We start from the raw sequence: 18,142 nt of genomic DNA, 5'->3' as shown, positions 1-18,142 counted from the left end.
ATCGCTTGAAATTCGCGTCCATATGCTCAGGCGATCCTCTCAACTCACCCTCCAATTTCAAGCTGTCCTCTTAGCTCGCTTGAACTTGTAATCCCAACGCTCAGGCCATCCTATCAACTCGCCTTTTTATTTTAAGCTGACCTCTCAACTCGCTTGAAATCCGCGTCAGTATGGTAAGACGGTCCTCTCAACTCGCCTTCCAATCTCAAGCTGCCCCCTCAACTTGCTTGAAATTGTAATCCAAACGATTAGACCGTTCTCTTAACAACGCTTTTTAATTTCAAGCTATCCTCTCAACTCTCTCGAAATTGTAATCCAAACGCATAGGCCCTCTTCCCAACTCACTTTTTAATTTGAAGCTGTTCTCTTGAGTCAATATGCTCAAGCGGTCCGCTCATCTCGCCTTCCGGTCTCAAGCTGTCCTCTCAACTCGTTAGAAATTGTAATCCAACGCTTGGGCCATCCTCTCAACTCGCCCTTCAATCTCAAGCTGTCCTCACAACTAGCTTGAAATCGTGATTCAAACGCTCAGGTCGTCCTCTCAACTCGCCTTTTAATTTAAAGCTTTCCTCTCAAATCTCTTGAAATTCACGTTAGTATGCTCAAGAGGTCCTCTCAACTCGTCTCCAACCTCAAGCTGTCCACTCAACTCGCTTGTAATTTTTATCCAACGCCTAGGCCTTCCTCTTGACTAATCTTTAAGTTCAAGCTTTCCACTCAACAAGCTAAAAATTCGCGTCAATATGCTCAGATGGTCTTCTCAATTTGCCTTCTGATCTCAAGCTGTCCTCTCAACTCTTCTGATATTGTAACCCAAACACTTATTCAATCTGTCCTCTCAATTTGCTTGAAATTTGCGCCAATATGTTCTCTCAACTAGCCTTTTAACTTCAAGCTGTCTTCTCAACTCGCGGTCCTCTCAACTAGCCTTCCAATCTCAAATTGTAATCCAAACGAATAGGCTATCCTCTCAACTCACCTTTCAATTTCAAACTGTTCTCTCAACTCGCTTTAAATTCGCGTCAGTATGCTCAGATGGTCCTCTCAACTCGCCCTCCAATCTCAAGCTGTCCTCTCAATTTGCTTGAAATTGTGATCCAACGTTTAGGCCGTCCTCTCAACTCGCCTTTTAATGTCAAGCTATCCTTTCAACTCGCTTGAAATTCGCGTCAAAATGCTCAGACGGTCCTCTCAACTCGCCCTCGAATCTCAAGCTGTCCTCTCAACTCGCTTAAAATTGTAATCCAATGACTAGGCTGTCCACACTACTCGCTTTTCGATTTCAATCTGTCCTCTCAACGCGCTTGAAATTGTAACCCAAACGCTTAGGCTGTCCTCTCAATTCGCCTTTTAATTTCAAGCTATTCTCGAAACTCACTTGAAGTTCGCGTCAATATGCTCAGACGGTCCTCTCACCTCGGTTGAAATTGTAATCCAAACGCTTAGTTCGTCCTCTAAACTCACTTTTTAATGTCCTGCTGCCCTCTCAACTCGCTTGAAATTCGCATCAATATGCTCAAGCGGTCTACTCAACTCGCCCTTCAATCTCATGCTGTTGAATTTTTGGTTTTATCACCACGATTGTTTATCCTTCGAAGTTATCGACGTTTTTCGGTGAGTTTTGATTATTTTTAAATCTCACCGAAAAACGTCGATGAATTCGAAGTAAAATCTCAGGCTGTCCTTTCAACTTGCTTGAAATTGTTATCCAAACGCTCAGGCCGCCCTCTCAACTCGTCTTTTAAGTTCAAGCTGTCTTCTCAACTCGCCTTCCGGTCTCAAGCCGTTTTCTTAACTTGCTGAAAATTGTAATAAAAACGCTTAGGATGCCTTCACAATTCGCCTTTTAATGTCAAATTGAAATTCGCGTCAATATGCTCAGGCGGTCCTCTCAGCTCGCTTTCCTATCGCAAGCTCCCCTCTCAATTCGCCATTTTGATTTCAAGCTGTTCTCTTAACTTGTTTGAAATTCGCAGCAGTATGCTCAGGCTTTCCTCTCAGCTTGCCCTCCAATCTCAAGCTGTCCTCTCAACTCGCTTAAAACTGATCCATACGCTTAGGTCCTCTCAACTCGCTTGAAATTTGCGTCAATATATTCAGGCAGTCGTCTAAACTCGCCTTCCAATCTCAAGCTGTCCTATCAACTCGATTGAAATTGTAATACAAACGCTTAGGCCTTCCTCTCAACTAGCCTTTTAAGTTCAAGCTGTCCTCTCAACTCGCTCTAAATTCGCGGCAATATGTTCAGATGGTCCTCTCAACTTAATCCAATCTAAAGCTGTTATCTCACCTTGCATGAAATTGTAATCTAACGCTTAGGCTGTCCTCTCATCTCGCCTTTTAATTCCAAACTGTCCTCTCAACTCGCCTGATTTGATTCATTTTTATCTGAACCTCCTTTTCAAATCTGCTGATTCCAAATAAGACTATAATTAATTAATTACCAATTTCATAAACGCTTTATCATAGAATGGGTTTATAAAGTTCGTAATTTTTAGCATCGTTTGACTGATATTATTTCACTGTGAATCATGGAAAACATATTTCTGTTTCGGTTTGATTTTTTTCTCCTCGTACTAGGAATCTCCAATTCCGACTTCCAAAACAGAGAAACCTGTTACCCAGCGAACATGAAAAAAAAGATAATTTAAGTCGTTTACAATGGTGTTGCGAATCGCAATTCCAACTGCATAGTGAAAAGATCGCATAAAATGTCATCTGAAGTCAGTTTAAATCGGATATGATAGGTAGTCTGCCAAGTTTGTAAATTTTTAAATAATTTTGCTGGCGCGAGCTTCAAGTGAGAAAATCATCATCATGTTCTCTCTGCAATCAGCAGGGCATCTAACGGTTTGAAGGCTATGAGAGCAACATATTGCGCTCTCTTACATTCTTCTGATAGGTACGAATAAGATGTCAGTTAACGCCCAATTGGTTTAGTTTTCATCGCTTTAGAAAGATATGAAATTTGTGTATGTACATATATTGCCTCCACTTTGGTAGATAGATACTGTTTTTTCAACCAAGTTTCGTATAAATCAATACAACACACACTAATGATTACTTATTTTCACTAATTTAAGTGAATTACAACTGTCAATGACTTTCACCCATTTTTCAAAGACAAAATCCGCTGGTAACAGCTTATTAGTATGTGTGAACAAATGAGATCTCTTCATTGGCTAGCTGCAGAAATCCGGTAGCCAACGCGATACCCATCAACCCGGAACAATCGGAATCCGCTTAATCCAGTTGCGGAGCACTCTAATGATTTAGGCAACAACAAAAAACACTTCAGTAAAAACAACATAAAAACAGAAGCGCACTAAAGTGAAAACAACTGCCGTAATGGTGTCCGTTGACTACAAAAAATGGAAGCTAGGCTTTTTTTCTCTATCTTTCTTGTTCCACCGCTTTTGATTGGTTCGGTAACAAACTCGTTGACAATATCAGCCATCGGGTGCCATCACCGACCGCACGATCTTTACGGTTGGTCACCTTGAATCGGAAAGAGTACGCAGTGGAAAACGGAAGACCGACCATCTGACGACGTGACACACCTTGCTAGCAACCAAACTAGCTTTATAGTTGTTTCAACTGTTAAACAGCTCTCTCTAGAGAGTGTGATACAACAATAAAAGTAATAAAAAAACAATAAAAACAGAAGCCATCTCCCTAGCACCATCACTCGGGTTCGGTTTTATGACTCTGAGGCACCCTCACAATCGTTAGGGTATAAGAAGGCTGTAGAGGATTCTCCAACTGTAGAGAACCTACTAGAGAAAACGGATCGAGTGAGAAGCGAAGAACCCACAATAAATAGATAGATAGATATGTAGATAATAAAGCCCGAACGATCGACCCTTAACATAGTAAAGCCGCAACAACGAGGCTAGGCTAGGCGTCAAAAAGTCAGTTAACTTGGCGCCTCTTTCGACTTTTACAATGACGACGACGCGAGGGTTCAACTCGATCTGGATAAGAGCCAAGCCAACCCATTCAGAGGGAATCAAACCAGGCTTTCAGTCTAAGTCAGTCAATGGCTATCCGATCGATTCGACTATAGACCAGTATTCTACTTAAGAATGTGAACCAGAGGAGTTCTTAGGGTCTCGTGTTGGAAATTCCCGCGGGATTTCTCCATTCATGGATCGGAATAGATTCCGTTCATTCTTGAAGTTTTTTTTTTTTAATAAAAAAAGAACCGAAAACCTTAATCGAAATCTCAAGTTTACAACTTTACAACAATCGGAGACGAAGAAAGCCCGAAATTCTTGACGAAAATTAGTCGTCTAATTAAGGTTGCCTCTCGTTCCTCCGATTGATTGACCCGGAGGCACCACGCTGAAGCAGCGACATCAATCATCTCCAGGAGGTTTTTTTTGTGTAAAGTTCCTTCTTCGGGAAAATTGTTTCCCCGGACAAACTCAAACAAACCGAATCGAAATGGGCCAAGGCAAAATTGGCGTTTCGTTTTTAACAAAAAAGGAAAAAAAAACACAACATCTCGAAAAACCCCGTCGGTGTTTCGGTGATTTTCGGTTCGGATTTTGATGGAGGATCAAGAGATTTCTGGATTTGTTTGATTGTTTTTTTTCCTTCACGTGTTTCTTGTTTGCCGTTGACCCTGTTGCCGAAAAGTAAAAGTCAATCAAAAGTTTTACGTTTGTCGGTAGGTTTCGGCTGGGATTTCGTGGACCAACAAATCGACAATAATAGGTGAAAAACGCAATCCCGGAATGGATGTAATTTTTTCTTTTTGGTGTTCGGGGTTCTTTAAATCCAGGGGTTCTAGTTTCAACTTTTGACGAGGAATTAGCCCTCATTATCCATTTCCATCTGTCACGAGGATTGATCTTTTGGCATTTTTTTGTAGTTTTTTTTAAGGTTGACACTTGAAGTTACGATGGCTTACATCTCACAAAATCATAGGTATAATTTTTGCCGAAATTGTACCGAAAGAAACCTATCTGAAACTCGAAAAATATAGTTTGGTTAATAGAATTTATTAACGTTTTCGTCTTTTTTTTTTTCAAGTGTGTGAAATTGGCCCATAGAGAACAGACCTACAAGCTAGCTCACGAAACTTGTGTAAAAATTCCAACGACCTTTTTGAACCAATTTTTGCTTTTTTGACTGGATCACCAGATGTCTCCAAACATACCAAAGAGAACTGTCAAAACAAAACTGAGAAAAAAATACCAAATTTTTGTCAGTTTTATACAGTTTGTATCAGCTCTTGGGCATGTTTCAAGGAAATCGCTGCAGAAGTTTCGTAACACATTCGGGGTCCCTTACAACTTTTTTTACAGAACTTGAGAGCTAATCAAGCAAATGGAACCAAAATTGACATGGAAGGGCATTTGAATACTAAGTTTCTATAATTATTTGAGACCCTTCCCCCTCCTTTTCCAGTCGGGAGAAAGAAAGAGGAAAGTGGGCTTCCATACAATTTTCATTGGTCACTCTAAAACTTGCCAAACTTGCCCGGGGGGAATTTGAGTACGAGAAATATTTCTATGAATATTTGCTACCCCTCCCTCTTTCCAGTGGGAAGATAGGAAAGGAGGACGGAGGCTCCCTTAAAATTTTTGGCATATCTCGAGTACCTATCAAACAAATGGAACAAAATTTGGCACGGTAGGGTTTTTGAAAACGAGAAATGTTTCAATGATTATTTGAGAACCCTTCTTTCTTCCAGCTAAGAGATAGGAATGGAGGAGGTAGGTATCGATACAACCTTTTTTTTATAACTCGAAAACTAATCGAGCAAATAACACAAATTTTTATTGGGAGTGAATTTGAGTACGAGGAATGTTTCTATGAATATTTGCTTCGGTGCTCTTTCCGATGGGGAAACAGAGAGAGGGAAAGCGGCTGCCTTACAATTTTTTGCATACAGCTCTAGAAGAAATCAAGCAAATGGTACCAAATTTGACATGGGTGGGTTTTTAAATCGAGGAATATTTCTATACATATTTGCGGCTCCTCCTTTCTTACAGTTTACATTACTCGAGAAATAATCGAGCAAATGAAACCTATTTGGCAAAGGTATACGCTTATTTGCGACACCTCTCTTCTTTCATTGAGGATATTGGAAGAGAGGAGGAAGTCTCCCATGACATTTTTTTGCGTCACCCGAAATTTTTTTAAACAAATGAACACAAAATTGACATGTGAAAGAATTTGGGTACGAAAAATTGATTTATGATTGTTACAAATTCTTCCGCCTTGCAGTTTGGAGAGGGGAGGGGGATAAAAAATGGGTAAAATATGAGTGCGAATAATTTAAGGCCTACCCTTTCAGGGCGGAGTCTGGAAGAATTAGGCATCGTTTTATCCGTATTTTATTTGGCATATCTCGAAAACTTATCGAACAGATGGAGCCAAATGTTGCCTGTGACTGTAATTTTGATACGACAAATATGCCTCTGGTGGTGTGTGAGCCTTTCCCGCATTCTGAAAGGAAGCGGGTGGATTACATGGAACCAAAAACATATTATTAAGGAAAAATTGAAAAACTCATAAAGCTTATAAAAACAGAGTAAAAATTACTGATCTAGAGAAACAAAATAGGAGAATAAATTTCAGACTTTTGCTGCATCTCTCTTTTAAAAAGGGTTGCTACTGAATTAAATTAAAATTTGATTTAATATTTTTAAATTGTGTTTATTTTAAACGGCAGACCAAAACATCAAAGTTGGAATGATTTCTACAAATTTCCAATTTTTTCGGAAGGTGCAATGCACACCGGGCCAGCTAGTAATGAATAAATATCTTAAAAATTATTCTCTATTTCTTTCCAAGTTGCAAGAAGTAATAAACGTTGGACAATGGTATGCAAAAGTGATACTTGAAAGTAACCTACTTTAAGTATCTATAATTTGCTGAGTGAGTCTGATCGTCGAGAATGTTCCTGTTTGACTGGACAAAGCCGATGGGTCCCCTGACTCCGATAACTATTCAAGAAGTGCAAAACTTATTCTTAAGCTTTTTGATTTTTCGACTGCCTCAGAAGTGCAGAAATTTCGAAAATCAAGTTTTGTCCAATCAAAAGTAACTCTAATTGCATTTATCTTAGGGTTGCCATCCGTCCTGCAAAAGCGGGACATGTCCCGCTTTTTTGTTGAATGTCCTGCCGTCCCGCTTTTTCCTCAAAGTGTCCCGCTTTTTTTCAAGAAAAACTTTCTAAAAAATTCACAGACAAACACTGTAAAAAATTATATTTTATCCACTTTATGATTAGATCATTTTCTCAGAATAAGCAACACAACACAAAAAAATCGAATATGTCATTTTTCTCAAAACTGACATCAATAAGACAATACTAAAAAGCTCTAAAGTTACAATAAGATTCGGATCAATTAATCGTTCTTGGAGCATGTTCAACCGATGAAATAACTTTAGTCTATATGGTGAAAATATTGTTTAAGTTGCTTCTGAATGATTATAAATCTTAATTTTTCGACAGAACCTAAATTCAATAGTCTTTTACACACAATTTTTTTACTTGATTAGTCAAGTATACAATGATGGAAATTTTCTTGAGTTTCAAATTTTTAAAACAAATTTGAAATATATTTGATTTCGCACAAAGGTTTTTTACATGATATTAAATTCGCTGTTCACATGTAGGACTTGAAATATTTCCCTCAAATAACGTATTAATCAACATTGCCGAAATCACAGATAAATCTATAATTTCAAAGAATTTTGAGCAAATTTTCATCACAGAATCTTTGTCACAGAACAAAGAATTTTAGAAATATTCACAGATTCCACAAAATTTTAATATTGCATACGTTTTTCCAAAAACAATTTACGCCGTTATTCATTTTGAACTTTTAAGTATGAATTGGAAAATATAATAATTTTAATAATGTTCTTAGATTTTTCTGAAGTAAAATGTAGAAAAAAGAGGCAAATTGACATTTCTTTTTAATGAAATTACTGAAAAAAGCGTCAGAGAAAACCATCACAAATTTTTTGGATAAAACTTTAGGAGGTTTTTTGACAACCTTGGTGTTAGTTTGCTAGAATCATGAAAAATAACCGTGTTTATGGAAAAAAACCCGTGTAAATTGAAGTCATGTAGGAAAAACTGACCAAAAACAATCCGTGTTAAAAAAAAATCTAAGTGTACTTTCTTTAAATAACCTTGCCTGATTTGTATGGCAATACAATCCAGCTTTTTTTAAGAGTTTCTTAAATGTCCCGCTTTTTTTGCTGTGTCCCGCTTTTTTGTCGTGAAATGCCCCGCTTTTTTCTGAAAGTATCTGACAAGCCAATGAAATTAAACCGTCTATTAAAATTGGTTTAATTTTTCATTAGTTCATACACGATTACTTTTTCCGAAAACTGGGCTCATTGAATATTGATTTGTAACTTTTGAAGTGTGTAGTAGATGGCACTGTTTCAAGTCACTTTATTTGTTTTATTTTACACACGACGTAGAAAATTTTGCTCTCGGGAAAACGTGTGAAGTTTAGTCCAAGACTTGAAAACTCTATCAAATGATAGAAGGAACTAGTTCTAACACCTTCCCAAGGACATTTTTTCTAAAAAAAAAAATCAATTCAAGAATCAAATTAACCGTATTAGCGGGAAACCACTTGATCACAACAGGTGTTTAAAAATAAGTGTTAACAAACATATCCGAAAATTGGATGCAGGAATTTAATCCTTCATCACTCTAGTTCTAAGACATTTCTTTTTACGACACTATATGACGTTCATAAATTAAATCTAATTTTAATTGTAAATTTCGACTTCCTTTCGAAGAGGTTATGTTTGAATGACCCATAACTAGGCAACTTAGCTTATCGGTGAAAAAAATATTGGACATTTGCTCCACTGCAATACTTGATTTGAACTTTGTGATCATTTTTGACAGTATTTTCATATTTTTCAATTACTCACACACAGTAATTCTTTGAATAATTAACGGTTAGTCAGCTATCAATTTGTTAATGATGGATTTTGAAGGAAACTGTGCAAACCCTTTTTTTTTTGTTTTTCTCTTGCTTCGTAAATATCTCAAAAACGCATATATTTTAAATTTTGAAAAAAAAAATGGGTCAGATTGTACTGTATTGTACTAAAAAAAAGTTATAAATGTGTTTGGAACATGATTAAAAATAAGAAAAAATGACTAAAAATTAATAAAAGCTGATAAAATGGTTTATTATTGTTAGTTACCTAATAAGTGAGAAAAAAATTGATGAATGAAACCGATCGATTCTAGCATGGATCGTTTTGGCAACATAAAGTTTTCGAGCGTGTAGCCCAGAAAAGGTAAAGAGCCTGTATTTGCTTTGTGCTTTCAAGATTTGCAATGTTTACTTGGAATTCATTATTTTTATTTTTATCATGTACTTTCTTTTTATTTATATATAAATTCATAATGTTATTACTGAGAAACTAAAAAATGAACTTTTTACGCATTTTATTTTGATAACTGGAAGAATTTAAAAATGATCTCCTTTGATCACTGAAACTCTTGAAATGAAATTGCATTCTTTCTATGAAATTAAGTTCAATCTTGGATCATGATTTTTAAATAAATTCTCTTAAGTTCAAAATGCATATTTTTTGCTTTACCAAGAATTCAAATCTCGAAACGTATTTTCATTTTTTTTTCAATTTCTTGAATTAACCGGAAATGAAGAAGTAATGTAAATAAAAATGAATATTAATTAATATAATTATTATTTAGCCTAAAAATAATAATATTTAATTTCCGATCTGATCTGAAATTTATTAAAGAATTTAGATTTCCTTTCTTTTTTAATCTGATTTGAAATTTAATTTAGGTATTGTATTTCTGTGCACCTATTCTTATATTCGAAAACTTAAGTTCTGGTTTAATTTGAAATTTTAATTATTATTTGTTTCTGATGTGTCGAAAAAATGAATTAAAATTTTATTTTCAAGTAAATTTCAGATTCATAATAATAAACATCATTTTGAATAACTTAATAATGAATAACTGGAAAAGGCATTGATTTGAAACTGTGATTTTTATAAGTTTCGAATTCTAACAGTAAAATTTATTATTTTTGCGATTTTGTGTGATGGTCATAAGTAAGAAAATAGTTTTAAAAAAAAATTTCCTTATTTATTGTTAATTTTTTGGTATTGAAGTTATTTCAAGCAATATTTGAATTACGAAAACCATAATCGGGTCTTTTGCACGGGCCTGATGCCGGTGATGAATAAGAGGATTTCACAGCAGCCTTTGCTAAATCACATCAAGCTCGCAGCAGAATTCATTTAACTTTCCCGAATGCCCTGGACTGGACTCTTTAGATGAGGAAGAAGATTTTGGATGTATGGGGTTTACACTACAAAAGTTCAATTTCAAAGCTAAGAACAGACCCCGTTCGATCATGGCAACTCGCCCGAATAACAAAATACCAAAATCGAATGTTGCCAAAGTCGAACGTTTTTTTTCAACTTTTTTTGCACTTATGTGTAAAAAAAACTATTATTATTATCATTTATATGATTTTGAGTCAATTTTTGATCATTTATCTTTTTTTCTCATCATGTTTTTGGTCATTTTAAGCCTATTGTTTGTATTGGTTTTTTTTTTAATTTTATGAAATATTCATCATTTATGTCATTACTTGTTATATTTTTTTTTTTAATTTTAGTTTTGTCGTTATATTTTACCAACATTTAAGAACGTAAAAACATTTTCAGAGGTGATGGGAAGTATTTAAAAAACGTGAGATATCAAAGAAATAAAAGACATTAGCCGTAAATATAAAGAATTTCTTGAAAAAGAAACAACGGCTCACCGGCAGGACTTGAACCTGCCATTTCCGCTTCAGTACAACGGCGCGTTAGCCAATTACACCACGATGAACGTGACGTAATAGGCTCCATTATACGCACATGTTGAGCTCCGTCGGTCTGAATTATTTCTTTATTTGAAAAATAAATGACTTGATCGATAATAGAATTAAAAGCAGTATAATTTCTAACAAAATTCAAAACAAATTTTCCATCGCTTGATCTTGCCAAGCATATCATTCGAAACAACCAAAATTGGTGCCTCCCAAAGCCATCGCCCAGTAAGTCACCTCTTCAGGTCAACTCAGCCCAATTGGCAAAAGATCATTAGCGAAGACTGAAACATTCATAGATAAAAACTTCCCGCCAAACGTCTTTGACCTCATACGGAGGCGCCGGCCGCCGACGCCTCTTCTTAATTTGCAAAAACTTGAAAGATGATGCTTTCTGAAATCTCTCAACAGGCATTCTAAATATTTTTGGCAGACATGTTACTGGTTTGACCGACTTTTGACCGGTTCATACGATCTCTTCTTGATCTCCGCTCGATCTCGACAAATTCGTCACGGAACTGTCCGCCTGTTTTGTGCGTTCGTTGGACGCGCACCGCAGGATATCTGGGTGTTTTTTGTGTGTTTCTTGCGTAGCCCCTTTGTTAGCCGAGGAACGTTCAAGATATAAAGACTGTCGTCGACTATATGAAGTCCTCGGATCTTCATGGGAGGTCCCACAGAGGGGGTGGTGTGTAGATCATCGTGGAACAAAAGAACAACAAAAGGTTTTTTTTCTGTTAGATGAAGAAGGTGACAATCGTCGGCGTTCTTGTCACACTAGTTGTCAAAAGTAGGCGGTGGATTGTTTTGATCTGTCTGTCTGTCAGTCTGGATTGTCAAAGAAGCTCGTCGATAAAGTAGTGGGTACTTACGCTCGGTTTCTGCATGTGCGTCGCGATGTTGGTGATGTTCATGCCCATGGCCGGTATCTGGGCGCTGGCGTAGAACTGTCCGGCCGCCGACGGGCTCATGTCGGTCAACATGCTGAACGCCGCCGTCGTCGTGTGGTGGTGGTGATCGAGTCTCCGCGTGGGATCCGACGTTTTGACTCGGTTTGCTGGAGGGGCCCTGACGGTTCAGGGGGTCCACACACGAATCACAAACAAGAAATGTGAGGGGGGCTATTCGCTTGCCGTGCGAATATCTATGTATTCACTCGTCGGTCGATCGGTTGATTCGTTTATATGGTTTGATGAATCTTGCTTTTTCGTCTTCCCTTCCACTGACTATGGTTATCGAGCGCTCGCGCACTTCCAATCTAAGCGAGCGGCGACTTGGCACTTTTCTATACTCTATTTTCTAAATTGTCGATCGGTTTTGACGTTTTTCGGCGATTCTCCCGATCGCTCTTTGCATAGGTTTTGCGCCGAGCGCCTCTTTGCCTTCTGCTTTCTGCCTTCCTGATCGGATCTTGAACGCGTGGCAATTAAATCAGATGAGTCATCGCAAAAATTCGAACACACTCTTTATTATTTTCTTCGGCCTTTTGTGGAGAAATGCCTAGCAGCTTCTTCGGGTGCGTGGGCTCTTCGGCCCGATCCGAGCCTATTTGTTTAATTTGATGTTTAGGAGAAAACCGATCGCGGCTTGCCGGCAACTTCTAAGGCCCAGGTTATATAATTTCTGGCCTTAAACTGTGGGAGCTATTAAGGGGTTTTTAAACGCTTATCTTTGCTTCTTTTGTGTCTGAACCGTGCGATTGAGTTGAACGAACTAATTGTACGTCTTAAACATTAACAATAGGCGATTTACGAGTTCATCGTTAAACGCGTAGCACCCGCGCGTAGCAATCGAGTTCAATCACAACGTAAACGAGGAACCCGAAAACTGTACACTTTCACATGAATCCGGCTCGAAGGACCGGAAGCTGCACTTTCCAATCAATCGATCGATCGATCGATCGAGCACCGGAACAAAGCGAGTGTCTTCTCCGGATGACAGATTAGAATTTATTACGTTTCTTTTCCGGCTAACCCGAGGCACAAAACATTATAGAAAAAAAAATCAATATTCACGCACCGAAAAAGGCGAACACACAACGGGCTTAGAAAGGGGTTTCCCGCACTTCGTCAATAGAAAGACGAATAGAGTAATATAATAATAAAAAAACACCACTCGCACTTTTGACGCGTCGGAATACACTTTTGTTTCTCGCCTGAACGTCTGCTACGGTGACCGCGGGAGATGACGGATATCAAACAAACGCAACAGCGGCAAAAAGGGGTTCTGGTTCGAAACTAGCAAGCCTAGCACCCAGCGGCAGCCCAGCAGCAACGTTTTCCCATTGATAAATTAGAGTCTGTGTACGTGTAACGTTCACCATTCAAGATTGTTCTTTCAACTAACTTGAATAGTTTTTTGAATAATATGGAAAAACTTGTTTGATGATAAATTACTCATACAACAGCCGAAGCGAAACGAAACTGCACGACTGGGCCGGAAAAGAGAAGGAGCGCTGCAACCCGATCCCGGACGACGAGACGATGGACGTAGAGAGTCGAGAGCACAAGCGCTCACCCAAAGAAGGCCATCCATGCAAGCATCGATAAAATCGGCACACACTAGAACCAAGCCAAGAAGCACCCATCATCATCGCAGCAGGCCACGAGCGAGCGACCGAAACAAAAGAAAACCGGTTACGAAGTTAGCCGTGAGAGGGAGAGCTGGAGCTGAATGCTCATCTTCTCAGCAGGTACACTCACCGGGAGGGAGTCCGAATTTGTCAGGGGTCAAGAGCGCAATGGCACTGCCTCAGTATTGGTGCTCTTATCCGTGTGGTCGGTGCTTCACCGTAAAAACGGGGCGGAACGCCCCCTTTTTCCACCCAACGGGTGAGTTCCGGCTCACGCACACAGCACCCTCGAGGGCACACTCGCTCTCCGGGACTCCCGGAGAGCCTGTCTCTTAGTATGGGTGCCCTAAGAGAAGAGCACCCCGAATGAGCGCGTGCTCCGTTGAAAAAAGCCCTCGGACTACGCCCCTTTTTTAACAATACAAAACACTATCAATGTGTGTTCGCTCGCCCCCCGTGCTACGGAAAACCTTAGGGGGGGAAGGGTTGTGTTTTGTTTTTATTTTTCCTGTTCTAGTGGTGTTGTTCGTTTTGCACATTTTGCACAAATGAAACTGGTGCTCCCAAAAACAATCATCAAACCAAAAAAAAAAAATGAAAACCTTTTTATTTCTTTCCCAATAACGCAATAGGACAATGGTGGCAGGCGACAAATTATTTTTCGTTACAAAACGACGACCAGGAACGGATTGCTTAGATTGAAGAATTTCATTCGGTGCTGCAGAATTTTGTTGGGTTGCAAATACTTCTTAATGGTGCAATAGAAGGTTGTTGTGTTGATTAATTCCAGCAGGTTTCGTTTCGCACGAGAACACTACTGATTGATTGGTCATTTTCGGGTGACTTTCTCCAACCGGTGTGCATTTCCCACCCGCGACAGTGGGCATGTTTTCATCAGTGTGACAGAGTTTTATGTGATTGTGATTTTTCAAATAAAATAAAAATAAAATAGAATGAGATTGCAGTTTGGATTATATATGCCACCGGCTGAAAATCAATAACGAGAAAGTTTGTATCTGTTGTTTCATTCGCAAAAGTATACGATTGGGGATTTACTGGTCGATCGTTTTCAAACTACCGGCGGTGAAACATTGAGTTTGAAAATTAACTCATGCGAATTTGTACTTTTCCGGTGCAAGGGATTGGAATGCTCGACTTACTTTTTTGCGTTTCATACCACAGAAATTTACATCAAAATCGATGTAAATTTACAGCAAAACAAGTTTACACTCAAATATGTGATAATCCACTAAAATTTTAGGGGCTGACATGACAAAAAGAATGACAAAATACATAACGATTGAAAAATTTGGAATTTTCTATTTCAATAAATGTGTTTATGTTCTTAATTTAAAATAATTCATGTTCATTTCCAAATTGAAAAGCTCAAGCCACCCGGCTTTTTTATTTGGAACGAAAGATGTTTAAAATTCAATTTCTGAAATCTGAAAGTAAAAAAAATGATTTTATTTTAATAAAGGACATATAAATATTAACTAAAATAGAAAATTCCAAATTTTTACAGTAGATTTTGATCGTTATGTATTTTGTTTTGTAAATTTAGAAACTTAGAAAATTTTCCACGATGACATGATTTTACATTTTCCAAGATTTTCGTATTGATAAAGTAGAAAAGAATTACTCGCCCAAAGTTTATTTTCAAGACTGAAGTGATGAAATTTAACCCTCCAAAGCTGTTCGGGTCAATATGATCCGAAGCGCACATTTCAAACATCTTTATCGTCATTTCAATATTCTGAAGAACTGGGAATTTTGACAGACCAAGTATGTTCTATGAAAATAATGATCAAAATAACGACAAAAAACTAAAATTTGTGTTTTGAAAATAGGTACATTGGGAAATGAAATACAGCTAAGCAAAGCCAAAAGTGAATATCGTTTTTTAATAGTAAGATTTTTTTCTACCGGAAGATCTGAGATTGCGGTCAAAATTTCATTGGACCCCAACATGTCTATACATTGTCGGATAGAGGGATTCTTGAAAATTTCAATCATCAATGAAACGCTTAAATACAGAAAATCTGCCAAAAGTTATGGGTATTTTAAAATTAAAAATGATTTTTCGGACTTTTTACATAGGTACTGAACCAATTTCTGATAACCTGGTAATACAAATCGGTTAACATTTACAGCCAGGAGAACGAAATCAAATCATAAATCAAATTTCCCCGAAACGGATATTTAGCGAACGGCTTTGGAAGGTTAAAAAAAACTTGTGTTAATTCCATAATCTAAGCAGGGTTCATTTTTTTTTTGCGATGGATATGGTTGTAGAATTGCATAAATTAAAAAATAATTATATTAATGCACTATTATCGTAAATATTGACTAGATATATTTCACACATACAGATACAGACTCAGATTCAACTATTTGAAGTTTCAGCCTCAAAAGCTAGTTCAAACGGTTTGAGGCCGATTCCAATTCGAAAAAAAAACTCGAAATCTGAAATTTAATATCGATTGTTTCAATCAGTGTTAAAGGAAATCAAAATTCTTGACGATGAATCCAGTTTAAGGTTACTTTTTATATTAATTTTCAATTTGTTAAACGTTCATTTCATGATTTTTAATTTTCGTAAAAATTTTATTTTGTTTTAAGATTTTTCACTTTTCCATAATTTATTAAAACGAAGAGTTAAATCATAATAAAATATAAGAATTAATTTCAAACTCTAAGAAAGCTTTAAAACCTTAAAAATTAACATTTTAACTTTAGAATGATCATAAGAGTTTGTAACATTTATATTTTAGAATTTCAGGTTATCAAAATTTAATCCTAATCTTAGAATTTTCTCTTGATTTCGTAGACAAACTTTGAAAACATTTAAAAAAACTCATTTGAAATCTCAATTGCAAGAATATTTAAACTCTGTTATCTTATTTTTCCATACCTTTCTTTTGGATTTTTTTGAAATTTGTGCTCTTTGTTTTTACAAACGAAATCAGGATGAATTTCCAATAAACAAATCAAGACTCAAATAAAAAATTGACCATTAATTGCAAGTTTTTTTTAAAAAGGGTTTGACATTCTTTGCTGAACAATCTTATTCTTACTTGAAGAAATCAATTAAATAGGTTTGAAGAAGTTATTTTTAGTTATTTGAACGTTCATATTTATCAAAGTTTTGAATTTTTTCTCCAAGTTGTTTGTTCATTGATTTCAGGAGGATGTTTGTTATGGATCAAGATTAAAAACTTGTCCAAATCGGTCTTAAAATTAAAAAAAAAAATACAATAAAAACATTGATAATTTTGATTTTTACAATATTTTTTTCCATTTCATCACATTGATGATGAATGAGTGCTCAAAAAAAACCTCTAAAGCCTGGTTTACACTTCCCGTGGAAATGACCGCGAAAAAAAATCTTATTTTGTCAATAACTCAAAAACGCAACGCAATTAGTATTCGTACATGTTGGAATCGATGGGGAATGGTTGAAAGATAAAAATCTAACTGGTCTTGTTGTTTAAACCTTCTAGAACTGTTTTTATTCCGATTCCACTGGTTTTCACCGCAAAACTTTCATCATGGTGGGGGAATCGTATTAAAAAAATCTAGGAGCTTTTACACAACAAGACCAATTGTTTTTTTTTTATCATTCAACCATTCCCCATCGCTTTTACTATGATATAAAATCTAGTTTAATGACGTTGCCGAGTTATTGACAAAAAAAGATTTTTCACGTTCATTTTCACGAGATGTGTAAATGGGCTTTAAGTTCAAAATTCGGAATTTCAAATGAGAACTCCAAAATTCTAATAAACAAAACTAAATTTAACATTCTTTTAAGTATTAAAAATTAAAAATTTCCTTGATTATTATAAAATAATTTTTACCATTTTGAACACGTCAAACGTGTTATATGAATTCTATTCCTAAAGAGCGTATTCGAAAAAAATATGTAATACTTTGTGAATAACTTTTGAATGCATGGATGAAAATTGATGAAACATTCATTGGAGCTGCCTATTATTATAATGTTAACATATGAAAAATTTGGTGCAGTTCTGTAAAGTGACTTCTGAGATAGCGTCCAATGGCGAAATTATTCGACTTTAAATTTTGGGCACCACGGGCACCCTCTTAAACGTTTATCTACTATGAATCACCCTTTTAATAAAAAAGGCTATTTTTGATGCCGTTTTATGTTTACTGAAGCTTGATCTTCAAAATAAATAAAAAAATTAAATTTGTTATGACAAATTTAGCCAATGGTCATCCGTCGGCAGGCTTTTTATCACTTTACCATAATTTTCGCCAAATGGCATGATTTCAGATCCGACCAAAACAGAGTATCAACTTTTTTTAGACTTACTGAAGCAATATGCAGGGAAAACGATCGCTTTAAGAGGGAGTCTTCTTTGTATATTAAGCCATTTATCATGTCAATCGTTATGAATGACTGACTGATTTGCAGCTTCCACAGATCGTCAGCCTCCTCAAGTACTAGTGATCCAATTGATTTTTTTTATTTTTTTCTCCTTTTTTATCTCCGAAACATCTAGGCAAAACTTGTCAACAAAATTTTTCTGGTAGGAAACCTGCCAGGTGCCGCTGAAGAGTTCGTTTTGCTGTCTATTTCGAAATTCTCCAAAATATCTCCCCAATAGCGCTCTAAATATTGTTCGCACGATTTGACCACCGTATTTTTTTTTATTTTACCGGTAGGCAGCTTTTTATCTTGTAGAAATGAAGT

General features: G+C 36.6%; 1 protein-coding gene across 1 annotated transcript in view; it reads right to left on the bottom strand.

Moving 5' to 3' along the window:
- Positions 1–13,286, bottom strand: part of LOC129738498 (transcription factor Sp9) — a 96,098-nt gene extending 82,812 nt beyond the window's left edge. Inside the window, exon 1 of the mRNA XM_055729717.1 lies at positions 11,723–13,286. Within this exon, the coding sequence (XP_055585692.1) occupies positions 11,723–11,833 (111 nt within the window). The 5' untranslated portion in view covers positions 11,834–13,286. The remainder of the gene's footprint in view (positions 1–11,722) is intronic.
- Between the last annotated feature and the right edge of the window lie 4,856 nt (positions 13,287–18,142).

This window comes from Uranotaenia lowii, chromosome 1 (genome assembly GCF_029784155.1).
Source record: "Uranotaenia lowii strain MFRU-FL chromosome 1, ASM2978415v1, whole genome shotgun sequence".
NCBI lineage: Eukaryota > Metazoa > Arthropoda > Insecta > Diptera > Culicidae > Uranotaenia > Uranotaenia lowii.
Note: the sequence above shows the minus strand (reverse complement) of the source record. Positions and strands in the feature narration are given on the sequence as shown.